A 17,453-nucleotide genomic window follows, 5' to 3' on the forward strand; every position below is an offset into this window, starting at 1 on the left:
TCATGGCTTGAATGGGACACTTGAATACAATACATGAAGCAGCTGGACAAATAAAAAATAAAAACCCACTTTACATCACTTTGCAATTAATGTCAGGGAGGTAGTAGTGACATAAATCCCCCAAATAATGCATAATCCACTTCTCTTTCAAGCAAGGCAGAGTAATGATAAAAATAAATAGGATGGAGACAGAAGTTGAATTCTTAATATTAATGCTGTGTATTGCTTGCAAAAGCGCTGTTTGAGTCTGGACAGAGGGCTGAGACAGAGAAAATGTAAAGGAGACGTACTCCAGCATTACCAATACCAACAGCCGTACAAATACAGTGGCCAGGAAGCTCACAACAGACACAGAACAGACTATCCACATTCTTTATTAGATATTTCCCTACAGGTAGCCATCAAATGACAACCCATTCATTTGCAACAACAAAAAAAATGTTAAACAAATGCCACGCTGCATTTGTGCAACTTCACACAGCTCTACATAGGCGCTTGTGTAGTCTACATCATTATACTCACTAATAAAGGTGCACTCTTTGCTCCATGGTTGATACAGATGATACATTTGCTCCAATCAGAGCAGTTTCGACATTTAGTCTGTGTTAATCATGGACGCGTGTTGTGTGAGTGAGGCAGAGCCCAATCAGATGAGGAACACAGGGTTTTCAACAGACCGGGGGCCTTCTCCTGGAACTCTGCTAGCGTTAGGGATGTCCACCTGAGGGTGCTGTAAAACACAACAGTTGAACACAGCACACAGGTTAAGCACTTAATGAGCTTTGCTGGGAACACAGTCACATTTCCAAACAGGGCTACTTCTATTTCTGCACGCAAAAATGGCAAAGGTGTTAAAGCAGCAGAAATTATCTTAAAAATCATCATCTAATTGTGTTTGATTCAGATATTATCTAGTGTGTTCTTAAGTTATGCAAGGACCCTACATAAGTTAACACAACACATGGAAATGACTGACTTTAGCTCAACTCTTCCTACTTTTATACAATTTTTTACTGGTTTATGTCCAGACCCAATGTATTCTTTAATCCATATTGCTACTGAAAGTCTATTCTATCATAGTCATGGATATTTATCACTATATTACAGTAATCGTCTCTTCAGGGTTTGAGTTTCTCCGCTCCCAAGTTGCAGTCTAAAGTTTTCCCTTCACAACAGGAACACATTCATGCACATCACATACAGCTCCTGAAGCCTCCCACCTCCTCATTGGTAGAACTTTATTTCTGTGTCCACGGAATCAAAAAACAAGTCCCCCAGTTCTTCTCCTGATATCTCTCCACTCAGTATGGCTGAAATCTCACTCAGACACTGCGACTCCAGTTCCCTCAGAATCTCAAAGACAGCTGAACCCTCGTCCTGACACACAGAGAGGAAAAGACAGAGAGATGTCAAAATAACCGTAAGAACTGGGTCAAATAGTATTTGCATAGTGTATGTTTTAACATGCTTAAGCAATGGAGTCATTGATCTGAATCCTAAAATATGGACAAGTCCTTGTATTTAATATCACGTACATTTACGAGAATCCAGATCTCACTCTTAGCCTTTTGAAAGTCCTGAGTGAAATTCAACCAGGCGTCTGTGGTGGGAGATGCAGACTAAATGACAGTAGTTGAGCACCAGCTATCACACACCTCCATTTACTCGACAGGCTAATCTGGGTGTCTACATACTCTTGTTGCTCACCCACACAGCAGGCAACAGTCGTGTTTCAATTCCACCCTCCATACTGATGATGTACAAAATGTATAGACTAATTGCCTGAGTATACTGTTCCGCAGTAAGTTTGCAAAAACAAAATCTATCCACTTAACTACTTTGTACAAAATATAAAATGATGAAATCCATGCACCAAAATACATCAAGCAAACGTTGAAATGCCACAGCCAATCAAACTTCACTAACTTTACAAAATTACAGACGCCCTGAGAGGCAAGTGAGAAAAATAAGTCTGATCTAAATAGACTTATCTCCTGTCTATGACTCAAGAACAGGTAAAAAAAAGGTTACTTTTCTTTCATCTGGGTAAGCAGATGAAAATAAATACATTTGACAGGTGAAAAAAGTGTTGGTTGTTGTAATACTCACACTAATATTACGTGTTTGCAAGTTATGTAACATTACTGTCATATCTTTCTATTCGCTACAAATGTATTTGCTCTTAGGGAAAACATGAATGTGTTTAGTCCTATTTATAATGTGGAGTAGAGGTGCACTTCGGCCTCTTGTCGTTGAAATTAGTATTAAAACAACAAACACTTTACAGAAAATTATCCTGACAAACAAAGAAAAATCTAACCGGCAGTTTTTTTCCCCATCTATTCACACATTCATTTTTTTAAGGAACAGAAAAATTATCTTGGCAAACACTTTTCTTCACCTTCTCTCCTAAACACTGGAGAGAAACATATTTTTATTATTTTTTTGGATTGATTTTTCAGACTACTGTTTGCAAGGTTAATAATGAACTTTTATACTAACTTTTAAGCCAATATGTACTTAAAGGAACAGTGTGTAGCACTTAGAGGGATCTATTTGCAGAAATGGTATGTTTTCTTTAGTGTATAATCATCTGAAAATAAGAATTGTTGATTGAGCCGTTTTATCTACATACGAAGCCGCCCGTCATTTTTCTACAGTTGCCCAGTAGAAACAAACCAAACACTGACTCACGTCGCCCACTGTAGATCTCCTACACACTTGGCACATGGGAGAAGTTTCAGTTGGTGGCAATCTGCAACCTCACTGTTGGATACCACCAAATCCTAAACACTGCACCTGTAATTTTTACATTTTTCAGTGTGAATGCCCAACATACTCAAAAAAACATTGCTTTAAGCAAGTATGTAGCATCGCTGGTTAAAACATATGATAGTCAGCTGAATGGCTTCAATGGAAATTGTCACTTTGTTTTGAAGTACGAATACCTCCCGTGAGGTCGTGAGGTAGTCGTGATTGAAACCCTGCTCTTTGGTTTTGAATGTGTACTTGTAGTGTGTTCATGTTTAGTCTACACTCTGTGTCTTGTGTGCACTAACTGTGAGGTCCTGTTGTGTTTTGCTCTGCTCTGGGAGTGTCAGTGTGTCAGTGTGCGACTCGCCTGTAATTTATCACCAACAACTGACCAACTTCCACTCTTAATATAATTGATTCTGCTTTGGATGTATTTTTGAAATGAAAATGAGCTTCCAACTTTGCCAGGATCTGCACATCACAATCATTGACCTAGGTCATCCATCAGTGCCCACCGGGTTAGTCTCCATGGTGCTGAGCGCCACCTGGTGGGCCTTGTACAGGTCATGTCTTCGGTCCACCTGGCTCTGAAAGCGAGGCTGCTTCCTGACAGGGTCATCTGGGCCAAACTGTGGGGAGACCACCCTCAGCACAGGGGTAGAAAAGTCCGAGAAGATAAAAGGCTTGAATACAGACCTACCAAGGTAAGAGTAGGGACAGGGAAGTGAAAAAGACAGATACAGAAACTCTGTTCGACCCAAAGTGGAGACAGAATGCAGGAAAAGCTACAGATGGGGAGGGAAAGAATATAAGCATTGAAACACCTTCTCAATGTCTGTGTTTAAAATTGAAATGACATTTCAATGACAGGAAATTTAAACTTAATTTAAAGCTTCAACTGATCAATCAGCATATAAGCCACTTTTAGTTTTTTTTTCTTAGCCTTTCACTGTCTTTTCTATGTACCTATTGCTGCTTATGCTAACAGCTTTGTTTCTGATGCCATAAAGTTAAAACATATTACTTCCATTTTTCCCCAGACAGAACCCACCACACACCAGGAATACACCCACAATTTAGAATATATAACAATGTGGCAGGTGGCCCCAAGTGAAAAAAAGGGACTTTTTTTCTAAATAGTGGTTTGCAGATATAGTGCTACCTGCAGGAAGAACGCAGTTTGCGCATGGTTCAGGCAGGTGGAGTGATGTGGGTGTCATGTTGGCGTGGAGGGAAGACAAGAGTGCAGGAACAAATTGGTAGGTTTAAGGCTGTTTTCTTTGTGCAGTGTTTAATCCTGTTGAATGTTTGGTGTTAATTGTATTCATGTATTTCAGACCCGCCTTCCCTGCTGGGTTGAAGGCGATTGGTAGGAAAGTAGACCGACGTTTCAGGTTTTCTTAAGTTCAGTCATGTAATATTTAACATCTAATCTGTATGTCATGTATTATTATGAAGCGTTTTTTAAGATTGTTAATATTTGTTTCTCTGCAGAGCATCAGTGGTCCATTAGCTGCTCTTGCTGTGAGACTTTATTTGTTGTTTGCTTGTTGTTTTTTGGGAGGGTTCTTTTGAATGAGCCAATAGTGGGCAAAAAGATATGGATTTTGCCATTGGGGCAAAATAGTTTTCTTTTTGTTTGTTTTGTTTAACTAACTTTACTCAGGTCAAATCCCAGTCAGGCAGTCAGGGTGTGTTTCAGGTTTGACGTGATTGTTAATTGTTTCCAGTGAAAATAATCATGCCTGTAAACTTTGGAATGTGTTAACTCACTAAGTAGACGTTTTGATTACAATGTGCACTGGCGTGCTATTTGAAGCCAGTCCTTGCCCTGCTAGTGAAAGCTGGAAAGTCAACTGCGAGAAGGTTAAGGTGAGCGAATATAAACCTCCGTAATAAAAACATTCTACTTTTGTCATTCCTTATAATGACATGCAGTGGGTGTAACAATAGAAATGTCAACATTTAGAACATGTTTGTTTACTTTTGTTGGGAGTGCCTGATGTGAAACAGCAGTGTCTAAACAGCCACTGAGGCACCGTGAAACACATTTTGTAACATTTAAAAGATATACATAACATTGGAACAAAGCTTTGAAAAAGATATTGTAGTTAGGTCAATCAGTTGCGTTGAGTTTATCATTATTTTTGGCCAGATGTAAACATAAAATAATACGTTATTCATATATTTTACCCTTTTGTTTCCCTGATTTTTGAGAATTTCTAAAGAACAGCACGCAGAACAGCGCACACGCAAATACAATATGAATCAGTGCTAAAACCTTTCAACAAGAGCTCAATTTGCTTCAGTTTGTGATAAAGAGGTTTTCCTATATTATAAAAGTGTTGCATAAGACACAAGTTATTTAGAACAGCACATTTAAAAGCTTTCATGTGAAGGGATTACTACAGTATTGTGTTTCCAGTAGGTGGCTATAAAGTGTGACAGAATAGACTAATTATAATTTCATTCCTGAATATGTTGTGATATACATGGTTTATTATAGTCTTAACAGATGTTTCTAATCTAGTTAGACATACCGGGAGGGGTCTGGGGTGGCAGTGAAGAAGTGGATGCAGGGCATGCTGGTGTCTCTGGGCAGGACAGATACCATGCTGCCTGTGGTGCAGAAACCTCCAGAATCCATGCAGATACCACTGGGCTTGTCCCTCAGAATGGACATCATCACTTCTGCCGTCACTGAGCCTGAGACCAGAGACAATGCAGGAGAGACACAGAAACTGTAACTAATCACTGCTGTCTATACCTATCACTGAATGCTGCATGGACAGTAATGTTGAAAGGGGGGTGTCCACAAGCATTCTGGGAAATGTAGGACTTGACCACCCTCACCGTCATGTTGCTGGAGTAGCTCTGTGCCTCCCTTATAGCGCTGTTTTGCCAGCTCCATCCTGGCAGGCGGATTCTCGGGGCTGAACACCCGAGCAAAGTTGAACTCCCCCTCACCGTCCCACCAGCCTTGAGCCTGGGCCACGCCCCGCAGCTCTGGGTGCTCTGCGGTGACCTCAGTCCCGATGGTCAGCTGGTTGGAGATGTTCTTCACACCCTCTGAGAAGAGAGAGTGGCTGTTAGCATGTAAAGATGCAAGTCTCCTACTTATGAGTGCAATGTGTTTGAAATTGCTGAGTGACCATCCGAGCACCCCATGCATAATTTTTGTCTGGTTTAGTCTTTGTCCTGAAAATGCTTTCAGCCATGCTAGTGGTGCGGCTGTAGGAATGACAGAGGCGGTCTGCTGGTTGTTCCACAACTGAGGTCTGGACTGAAAAATCTCAACTACTGGATGCATTGCCATGACTGATTTTGGTGATTTGTGACTCCAGAAAATCTTTAATTTGTCTTTGGTTTATTGCCACAGCCTGATCAGTAATTTCGTAATGGAAATGGGCACTGTAGTTTTTGCAAATGTTACTCAAACAAGACTAAATAGTGCATTTACTTTAACTATTTTCAACCCTGGATAATACATATTTGAGGCTCCAGTGACTCTGGACTTGTTTCGATGGGTTACAAATGTCACCCCATTTTGCTAATGCAAAACAAGCCTTTGAAGTATAATTATAAGTATAAGGGTATAATTAATAACATTTGCCGTTTTTTAACTTGGCATTAACGGAAACATGCATACAAAAATAAACTGATAAATATTAAAACCATATTCAAGCTGCGATACATGCCTTTAGGCATCGGTGAGTTTGCACATGCAAAGTATTGCAACAACTACTTCCTAGGCAGTGCACGCACACAGACAGAAATTACTTTTTTTCTTCATTCATTGATCTGTCTCAGTCAGTGTTTCAGCTGTTGGTTGTACAGTATACTGTGTACTCTGTATTCTGAGTGCTTTGTAGCTGCATATTGTAATTCACATTTATATATTGTAACTTGTTTCTTGTTGCTTTTGTCTACTGCACAAGTGGTACCTATTGCGTTTTATGTCCGTTGCTATTCCTGAGGTTTCACTCAGTGAATAGCTAAAAGATGTCACGTGCTGTAAAATCTTGCATGCTACAGCATCCAATCAAGTTGCAGGAGAGAACCATGAAGAACTAACATTATGTTACTGAGTGGCAGTTGGTAAAAAATAATTCCAAAACGTGTGGGTCGAAAATTACAGATGGAGACGCAAATGGCATTACATTTGGTTGTAGAGCACATTATGACTTCTTTAGGACTCAAAACTTAAAGTTTAGGACTTAACTTGGGATTTTGGGGGAAAGACTTGAAACGTACTTGTGACTTGCAAAAGAATAACCCCACGTCTGCTATACATGTACCCTTCACACTGCACCCTAGATTTTTAACCCTCCATGCTTACTTGTGACCTTCTGTGCCACCCACAGCCTCCCAGCAGTTTCCAGGACCCAGGCCTCATTGCGGTCCACCAGGAGGAAGGTGTTGTGGTAGCTGAAGGGCACATGGTCCTCCTTGCACTGCCCCCCCTGGCCATGCTGCTCCAGGAGGCTGGTGATCACTGTCAGCGCCGACCAGGCACTGTCACCACGCTCCAACCCCAGTCTGATGATCACAAGTCATGCAGGATTACTTCAAAGAATAAAGTCTGTCTCTACAGGGCATTAGTTATGTAGTTATAAATGTTATTCTTTCATTTTCAAGCATGTATCTACTTTGATCTATGTATTTATTGTGTCTTTTTAACTAACAGTGTAGACCAGTTAAGCTTGAAGGCAATGCTTACACGCTCTTCTGCCATGTATTTTAGAGGCAATGATACTGCTATTTTTATATACAGAGATGAATAGATAAGCGATACTGTGCTATACAGTATTTACTATACCTGTCATAACATGCTCACGACAATCTACACACCCTTCCGATCAAAGCCTAAAAGGATTAAGTTAATACTTATACTGAAAATCCAAAATCCAAACTGTATTTAATTAGGATGCGGTCAATAGTTGCTTCCAGCCAGCTCTGAAGATTTTTGTATTTATTTTTTTATTGCTGAGATTGGGTAAGCTTTTTTTTTATCCAAAATGATTTGTTTTTAAGCAATACAGTATCAAAAAGGTTTTCTGTGCTCACCTGACAAAGTCCATGCCCAGCAGAGCCTCTCCGGGGACGACGGGCTCTCGGGTCCAGATAGCCTCATTCCCAATGCAGACTCCCTGGTCATTGGCTCCCATTTCAGCGCCCCACATCCAGGCAGGTTTGCTGAGGACGACGGCGCGGGTCTGCTCCACTTGAGGGATCTGGATGTATGTGCACTGCAGACAAAAAAAAATGGAGACTGAGAAAAAAAGAATGCTGTTGTTTAAATGAAGGTCCCTTTCTGCACAAACAATTTCAGTGAAATATGTACCTTATATGCAAAGCGGACACAGATGTATTGGACAAACACTTTCACATCAGTGAAACTCAAAGGTCAAAATGACTTTCTATTGCTGTACATAAATGAATCTTATCAGCTCCTGCTTCACACATCTCTATGCAGCAATACCATCAGGTATATGGCCTTTCTACGATATATTAAGGCATCCATTAGTCTCATTCAGAATGAAAAGACAGGGAGACAAAGGTTCCTGGTATTATGAAGTTTGAAGTCAGATTGCATTTTAAGAACAGATATTGGTGAATTTGTGCATGAATTTACATCACAACTGGTTTGCAAATTTAAACCATTCCCGTGATTAGAATATTTTTTTATTGACTAGAGCAAAAACGATGTTATTTGTCTTTTGTCTTTTTTATTTTCTATTTTAATTTAATTTAGTTTATAGAACATAATAACCTTTACCTCCACTGTATTTAGGCTGAGGCAGAAATCTCAGAGACAGATATGTCAAAACCTGGACAATTAAAACCCAAACTGCAGGACTAGATACCATTATATCAACTCTGAAATTATTAGTACCAGTGCATTCAAAGATGAAAGTGTTGGGATTTTCCCCTTTTTTTTTACTCAACAGAAAAGCCAAAAGAGCTGTTGGACAAAAACTAGAAGTCAATTAACACATCTGGACAGAACATGTTCCTATATATCATTGCACCAACATCGGTACCATGTCTGATCTGACAGTGTATCAGTCAGTATTTCTTACACCAACAGTGCAACACCAGGGAGAGGTGGAAAGGAGAAAGCATTTAATCAGTGGGTTAAAACTTTTAGTTCCTTTCCCGTAAACATGAACAGGAATGAATGTTTCTCCATCAAGTCTCTTGTATAATATTGTACCATGTTCAGACAGGGTTATTGGGAATAGCAATGTAATATGAGCAAATATATGCTTTGAATCTTTATTAATTAATTGTCTGCAATACACCAGACTGTGGACGTATGCAGTATATCTGCAAACGTGTGTATTTCTTTCAATGATTCATGAGGCCTGTTGTCAGTCTGTTGTACCAGCATCAGATGTGATGTGGGACTGCAGGAGTCCAGGACTGCTTTACCTCCAGCATGGAGCCTGGAGGGTGAGATTCTGCAGGGTAGTGGGCCACCTCTTGCACCTCATCCCGGGGACGGTCTGCATTCTTCCCAAAAATAACATGGTCATCGCGAGAGCCAGGAGGCAAAGAAACAAAACAATCACATGACATGGGAACCTCTGCCATCCTGCAATAAAGAAACAACACAAAAATACCCCCGTTAGACGTCCGGGTGGCTCTTGGGGGAGAGTTTAAAGTGGTGACATATAAAATACGCACCGATTCAGCCAAGTAACTGTTGACACAATCGGACTTCGAACTAATCATACGAGTCTGACAGCGCGTTTGACATTCAACCCAAGTGAGACTACACCCTGTTGACCATAATGTGCATGTGTGGAGTCGAGAGGAAAAGTCTCCCTCCATTCCCCACCCAGCTTTTAGCAGAAAGTCAGATTCCGCCGGTGCACTGCCCATCCCTTTCACACAGGGATTAGTCGCAGCCTTGTGCACAGCACTTTATTGACTGTAATCTTCACAAATCCGACCGCCACGTTGGTCTATTGTAGCTCTCGTCGCGCATTTGCGACAATGAATCGCATACAATCCGGAAATAATGTCGCCAAAAAGTGCGCCGATCGTGGATGAAGCTAATTTGGGAGGAGGAGTTAAAAACTCGGTTTGTGATCAGTGTTTAATACAGATAAGGCCTGAATGAGCAAAATGCCCACACATACCGCCATTCCCCGTCTTTCTCCGGAGCAGCGACGCGCCTGTAGCTTCGTGTCATTCCGCCTTTTTTTATGGGGGTTTAGTACAACCGTGGAGTTCTGGGCTATGAGTCTGTGAACTAGCTCTAGTCTGCGAATGCTGCTATAGAATTTGTTTACCTTTTTTATTCAATGGTGAGAGCGGGCGGCCGGCTGTGAGAAGGCAGGTTGTAGATACAGAGTCACGTGACCGAGCTATCCAACGGTATGTACTTAAAGGTCTCGTCTCGTCTGGCCACAAGCACAGCTCACCGTCTCACACAGGAGTCCAGTCCACACCTGTGAACGGCTCCCTGACTCGTGATGTAGTTTGTCAGGGCTGCAAACCCCCAGCCAATACTATCCACTCCAGCTCATGGGGAGCCCTCCATGACGCAAGTTTTTATAACCCAGTGTTATTACCAAGAAGTTTTCACATTCATTTTTATATGCAAATGAAATAGTAAGAAGATAAATATTGCAAAATATTGTTTCATATAATCATAGCATTAGTTCATGTATGTGTGACTCAAGAGGATGAGCTGAACCTAGCATTCACATTTTCACAAGAAACACTACCAGAGCTGAAAATGTGTACGGCTCTCTCTAGAGTCAGTGTTTGGTTTGTCTGTTCTGGGCTACTGTAGAAACATGGTTTCAGGCGATTATACACCAATGAAAACATAGTTATGAATATTATGTTCCATTTCTGCTGATAAATCTCCCTAAATCCTACACACGGTTGCATTAGTAGATCATAATCCTTTATTCCGATTGAATAAAAAGCTAACTAAAAAGACAAAGCATGTGGTCTATAAAGATAGGACTTTTCATAACCTGGCAACCAAAATGTTGTTCATATTAATAGCTTTTAAGTGGTCAACAAAGTATTAGTAAAACATGTTTGCTATTGTTCATAAAATAGAAATACTCAAGTAAAGTACCTCAAAATTTGTTGCAGGCAGGTGGACCAAAAGAAGAGAGCAATGGAAATGGAAATAAAGGTCCTCACACTGTTGCTGCCTTAAGTGCAATTGATTATCCAAAAGTGACGTTTCAAGCTTATGCTTTTCTTCAGACTTAGAGAAATTCGGCATATCAGCCAAAGAGCGTCATAACAACAGCCTTGACAACGACATATTGAGTAATCAAATCAGTGTTGAATTCAGAAGTGTGGTGCATTACTTATAAATGAGTGGGACAGAACAAGATAAACATTTATGTAAGCTCTGAAAACAATAAGTATATTATTACTATTTTAATTTGTGACAATCCTGGACAAACCGTGACGTCTGGTCACCATAAACTAGATAGTACAGTAAATATAGTGGAGTATTTAGCTACTAAAGCACTACCATTTCCCTCAGGAGTTGGTGGAGACCAAAACAGAGCTAAAAAGCAGGTGGGTAACTATTGGACAGGGGACAAAAACACAACACAAGGCTCTTGTTGCTTTTCTGGATGTGTAAATAGGCAACTGTTTGCGAACAAGTTTGTCTTATCAACTGTATTGATCTCTTACTGTAAGAGATTATATATTCATTTTGTGTTTACAGCTTGTTGAGCTGCCCCCAAGTAGCCAACAATTGCTAAATAATCTTTACATTAACTGTTCCTAACCGCTAGCTAAAGCTAGCTGCTGATGGTGTGAAAATGACATCCATAGAATAGATGTGTCACTCAGTACTGATTGGTTAGGGCAAAACTTCTTCCCAAACTGAAATAAGCCAACACAAGATGTCTGACTTATGAAGTGAAAGCAAATTCACGATTATTTGGCTAACTTTGTAATCTTGTGTACTGGTCAAATAAATAATATGTATTGTGGTCATTTGGGTCACAGTTCAAAGCGACGGCTGTTGTTCACAACAATTCCATTGATTAAACAGTAAACAGACAACATGGAGTCAAAGTAATAACTTCCCCTGTGCTAACAATTGATGAGACAATAGAGAAAGTCAACGATGTGGTGGCTGTAAGTAATAACTCTACTAACCTAAACCTGCCCGACTGCATTGCAGTGACTTACAGCATTATATGTCAACGTCCAAATCAGACTGCTGTCGTGTCAGTAGCTATTGCTCATCAATATGCATGTCAGTAGGCCCCATTCTTAAAACTGACTCATGGCGTGTCTCTTGTTGATGCAATCAGTTTTATAGCAGTAGAGTAATAACAGCTCACACGCACACCTGAGCGCATATGGAACAAGGAGCGCCATCCAATCTGTTCCCAAATGTTTGACTAATGTTTGTGTTTTGAGATCGAGCACCTGGACCTTACTGGAATTCAGTTATGGCCAGATTTGTAGGAGGTGTTGAGTTATTTTTTGAAGCAGCTTGGTGGTGAGTGGTGCTCACTCGTGGCTCACTAGGAATGCTGAAGGCAACAGGACTAAATACTTGAGAGATTTCTGTAAAGACAACCTGTTACCTGAACGGCACTCGGCTTCTTCCACACCCTCTCCGGCCTTTCATCTCCTAGAGCATGCTGACAAGCACTGCACATCCTGTCTGCCCTTGCACACAAACAGTAAAAACACCATGAGAAGTAAACACCCACCTGAGCCAAAGGCAGACACACCCAAAAGAAAAAGAGACCTCGCACACATATACAGTACACACACACACACACACGCTCAAGCACAGAAACAAGCACAGACACAGTGAAACTATAACAGACTAGTGGAGGAAAAAAAGCTTGTAAATACATTAATAAATCAAATCATGTTGTCAACAGACAGTGGTGTTGAGTGATGAACTGATGGAAATGGATATAAAACACAGATTCCTGGGCTTTGCTAGTTCTGTAAAAACATATTTTTGACTTCAGTTCGAGTGTGGAGAAGTGGCTGCACCATTAGCAAAAAACTTCTAGACAACAAATCCAGATAATGCATAAAATTAAGGCTGTCTGTGTTTGTCCTTCTTTAAGTGGCTGTTTTCAGTTGCGTGGACAAGAGATCCTGCCTTTATCCCGCTTGATGAACTCACATATCGACACACACACACACACACACACACACACACACACACACACACACACACACACTGTGCTAACCCAAAGACCTCTCCTAGAGCCACGCAGGCATTGTGGCCCAGTTTGTAAGCCCTGCCATGTGAAGTGGAGGGCCGGCTGGAGGAAGATGAGGGGTGTTATGGGAAGGAAACAGCTGGTGAGAAGCCCAGAGGATATTAATCTGAGGGGGGAGACAGGATGGCAGGAGAGGCCGTCTAATAAAGCATGGTATTACTGCTGCAAAGGTGTGTGTAAGTGTCTGTCTGTCTGTCTTCCTGGAGGATTACTGGTATGTAGTGAGTCTGTGTCCATCTGGCTACTACCAACTTTAAGCTCCGAAAAGAACATTCTGGTTTGAGTTCTCTGTTTAAAGTTGGTAGGAAATCTGTGATCCAGTTCATCCGGTAAATCCAGCAAGGCACATTTAAAGTTTTACAACCCTTCACACAAAAGGGTTTTTGAAAATTAGATAAAATAAAGCATCCAAATTTTCTCTGAGCAATTAAAGTTCCGGTTAAAAGGCAGAAGGGGAAGCTGGGCGGCATCAGTCGCACAGACAGTAATGACGGCGCCACTGCTGTTTAACAATCAAAGATCGGAGGCGGGGGCTCGCAAGGAAGTCTCTCCTTGAAAAATACAGGTGTTTGGTACAATCAAAGTGCAGCTTGCAGAAATGACTGGGTTTGAAGTTGAAAGGGGAGGCAGGAGGAGAGGGGGGGCCGTCGTGGTGAGTGAGTGAGTGCCTGTATGAGAAAAAAAGTGACTCAGTCCGAAGACAACTGTGGGCCGTTCTCTCCCCCGGGATTTTGAATAATTAACAAGGATAAGGAAGTTGACTACTAGGTGCTCACTGTTTACTTTGTTGGGATTTTTTTCTGCCTCTGGAAGGGAAGTGAGGCTTTAGCCGGCCTAGCTCTCTGGAGGCTGGCGTGTTGGCAGGAGGATTTGTCTGGGACAGCGGTGTGGTTCCCGTGGGACTAGAGACAAGTCAAACCAGCCAAAGGCCAGTGAATCAGAACCAACTTTATATGGTGGAAATCTTGTATACAAAACACCTGTCCTTTAAGGAAAGACCCAAGTTGTACACACAGAAATACAATCACACACAAACTGTGAGCTTCTGAATACAGACTGGTGTCCTGACTAATTACTGTAATTAAAAGTACAAGACACAATGATACTGTATGTTTAGGGTGTGTAGGACTTGGGGCATTTTTTTTTTTTATTCCAGCAATAAAAAGTGTTGAGTGAAATTAATAGCTTTACATTCTTGGAATGACACTTATGTGCTTTCCTGCCGAAAGATTGATACGACTCTCATGTACCTTCGTTAACTGAACGTCTCTGTCCAACGGTAATAAAAATCTACCTGCAGCACTAAAGCTCACTAATTAACACATTGAATCTTGGCTGGTCACAGTGGTCGTCGGTTTTACTCTTCATTTTTGTTGTTGTATGAATTAAACAAAGAAGATATGACATATAGGTACATTTTATTACATTTCCACTAGTTTCTAGTCCTCTCTTTGTCATACAAACATGAGAGTGGTGTTCTCATCTAACATTCAGCGGCAAAGCAAATTAGCATAATTCCCAGAATGTTGGACTATTTCTTAAATGGATGAATGTAAAAGTCCATTCCTGACCTTGTAAATAGTAGTAGACCAAAAAAATCGTACTTACTTACTAAACCTGCGGGAGCTACCACAGAAGAGCTTTTGACTAGCCTTTGCCAGGTGTTTATGGTGGACAGATTTTTCTGACCGTGATAGCGTCAAAACCGTGCAAGATGCAGCCACGAAACTACATGTTAATTTTAATCTGAACTACAGGTTTGTAGCTGAGATTAAGGATGTTCGAAAATGGGTGTGGTCCGTGCAAGGAGGCCGCAAGTAGGCGGGTAGGAAGTAGTTGCAAAATGGTCTGTGGTTAAAATATATAAAATCAGATGGGTGAAGCTTTTCACCATTTTGCTCCTAAAAAGGGCCTCACACAGAATATGACATTGGCAACTGCGCTCTGAAGCCCATTATTCTTCAATGGCTTTTCGCTGCGTTGAGCAAAGAGTGGGCACGCCGTGCAAACCGTGCCGTGTGTGAAAGACACTTAATGCCGTGTCCTGATTGTACACACATACAAATTCACACTGGAAAAGTTACAAAATGTAATGAAGGTATACCGAATTAGAATATTTTGTATCTGGTGTTGCTAAACACTGTTGTCCTGCAGTACAAATACAAAATTAAAATAGTTAGAAAAACAAAAAGAGTATGTTGGCTTGAGGAGCAAGCTCAAAAACATTTCCACGAGCATTTATGACGCTTTCAAAATTGAATTTGTTCCAAATTGTAGCTGGATCTGCAGGCACACGTCCTGTATCATTTACTCTTGGTACAAAACGGTATCCAGCATTTAAGTCTTTATACTGAGTGCCAAGCATTGACATTGACATTGATTGATTAGTACATTGTGTGTGCTTTCTATTGGTGAGTAACCAGTGTAGGTGGAAGGGTTTTATCTGAAAACAACAGCCGCCTTAACACGTAAAGGTCAAAGGTGCTGCAGTTATATAAATAGATGTTATTTCACCACATTGGCATGGCAGGGCTTTTGCTGGATTGATGACAAGAGTAAATGCCAGTACTTCAGAACAAGCCTTCTTGCAAGAGTGTTTAAAGAACCACAAACATTTTCATGTACATAGCAAACAACTCTTGTACAAAAAAATATGCAAGCAGTGACAGACATAAAAAAAACCTGTCAAACAAGCTATCTAAACACATCTAAATCATTAGGATAATTTGTAAGCCCCTACTTGAATTTGCACTGTAATTAAATGTTAGGCAGTGTCTTTCTGATTGTGCTGCATTGTATTCATGAGGAAATATGCTTGACTATTTAAAGATGTCTGTAAACAGCATTTAAACGTGGTGTGTGGTCTTCCTTTGGGAGACCTGATCTCTATTTGTACAAGTACATTGTACTGAAAGATATGAGATACCGAGACATTATACCTATTTCGTTTTTAATAAGTAAGCAACAAATTTGTCATGTTTTAAGTTTTCTGTCTGTCCTTGCAATTATATCAGAATGCTCTTTGATTTGCTAAACTCTAATCTGGTACCTAAAGTTGCTGGCCAAGAAATGTGCTCCTGGAAAGAACATTTCCTGATTAGTGTGATGACTCTTTATGATTTGAAGGTGTGTATAAATCTGCCAAGGCGCGTGCTGAATCAAGACTTTGTCAATATTTGCTGATCGCCCAGTGTTTCCATTATATGTCATGTAAATCAGTTCAAACTCAGTAATTGCTTCAGAGAAAGAGAAGCAGAGAGGGTAGGAAGTCACTTCCCGCCGGCCTGTCTGTGGTTTATGTTTGTCAGTTGATTTGAAGCTGCTCCACCAACATGCCGTGACAGGAAAGGAATTAACTCAGTGAGGAGACAAAATAAAAAAAGCCCTCAAAGGAAGATGATGTTAAAAACTATTAAATGTGTAATGCACATTCAAAGCCACTGCAGTCAATTAAACTCTGACATATTCAACATTTGGCACATTCAAGAAGCCTTTTGTAGCAGTTCAATCGTTATATTACTGTTCATACTAACAGGAGATACACATGCTGTTTCTCTGAGTGGTTCAGGACGTTTATTAAGTAGAACCAGTGCACTGTTTTCTGCAAAGTAAGATCTCAAGATTTACGTATTGCGCCTGTGTTTTGGCTCGAGCCAAACCGCCTCTCAGGAGTGTCCGCAATCAAAGGATTTCCTGGTCTCAACTATATCTGATTCACAGGCTGCAGTCGCTTTACTGACCAGGTTACTGCACCAATGCGTCACAGTTTGTAAAGGTTCATCTAGATTTGGTACACTACCGTAACTACGACAGTGTCATATAAGACATTACTATGAGGTTCCAATTCACTTGAGTTTGTATTTGTTCGTGTTTGGTATTAAATGAATTACAGTTTTGAAAGAAAAGTGCTGCAAAAATAAAGTTAAAAATAAAGAATACTTCTGAGTGTACCATTTATTTCTTAGACCAGATACCAACCTCTCGTGTTGACTTGGAAACAGTAAGAACAGAAGTTGTAATTTAACCCCCCAAAAAAGTTATATAAATGGAAAAAGCTTAAGTAAACTTTATAAAACTGGTTTTCCAAATGTGGATAATGTTAATGCTAAAACGTTGCAGTAACTATGTTTTACCTAGTTGCTAAATCTTTATATATATCGAAATGTACATAATGATAAAAAAAAAAAAAAACTGATTCAGAGCAGGGGTATTTCAACTCTCACGTCATGATCTCAGCCCTGCTTCTGTTAGGGACCCGGGCCAAACTTTACAAAACTATTGGATATTTGGCAACTCTAACAGCCCACTGTTTAAGATTTTGTTCTTTGGATATTTTTGTTGTTGAATCGTTGACAGTGGAGGAAGAATTCAGATAATTTACTTGACTAAAAGTATACCAAACTACAGGAAAGTCTTGAATTGAACATGTTTACTAAATGCACTTGA

At 40.4% G+C, this 17,453-nt stretch overlaps 1 protein-coding gene across 4 annotated transcripts; it reads right to left on the reverse strand.

The window, feature by feature from the left end:
* Window positions 1–358: 358 nt before the first annotated feature.
* scrn2 (secernin 2) lies at window positions 359–10,234 on the reverse strand. 4 transcript variants are annotated; one of them, XM_031867126.1, is made up of 9 exons: window positions 10,056–10,234; window positions 9,190–9,352; window positions 7,822–8,003; window positions 7,094–7,293; window positions 5,608–5,823; window positions 5,295–5,460; window positions 3,270–3,450; window positions 1,221–1,377; window positions 359–730 (listed from the first exon to the last, which is right to left on the reverse strand). In XM_031867126.1, the coding sequence occupies exons 2-8, from the start codon at window positions 9,349–9,351 to the stop codon at window positions 1,225–1,227; spliced, it is 1,260 nt and encodes a 419-aa protein (XP_031722986.1). In that variant the 5' UTR covers window position 9,352; window positions 10,056–10,234; the 3' UTR covers window positions 359–730; window positions 1,221–1,224. The 4 variants fall into 4 exon arrangements, 3 of the variants coding, with proteins under 3 accessions (XP_031722986.1, XP_031722985.1, XP_031722987.1); XM_031867125.1 differs by lacking the exon at window positions 10,056–10,234 and adding an exon at window positions 9,903–10,041; XM_031867127.1 differs by lacking the exon at window positions 10,056–10,234 and adding an exon at window positions 9,445–9,867.
* Window positions 10,235–17,453: the final 7,219 nt, after the last annotated feature.

The sequence above is a fragment of the Anarrhichthys ocellatus genome, unplaced genomic scaffold, assembly GCF_004355925.1.
Source record: "Anarrhichthys ocellatus isolate YVR2014 unplaced genomic scaffold, GSC_Weel_1.0 scaffold38, whole genome shotgun sequence".
NCBI classification, from domain to species: Eukaryota; Metazoa; Chordata; class Actinopteri; order Perciformes; family Anarhichadidae; genus Anarrhichthys; species Anarrhichthys ocellatus.

Coding starts and splice junctions, on each gene's coding strand:
- scrn2 (XM_031867125.1), bottom strand. CDS start 9,955: ATGACACGAAGCTACAGGCGCGTCGCTGCTCCGGAGAAAGACGGGGAA. Junction 9,353..9,902: donor GAGAAAGACGGGGAATGGCG/GTATGTGTGGGC, acceptor TCTTTATTGCAG/GATGGCAGAGGTTCCCATGT. Junction 1,378..3,269: donor GCACCATGGAGACTAACCCG/GTGGGCACTGAT, acceptor TCTGTGTGTCAG/GACGAGGGTTCAGCTGTCTT.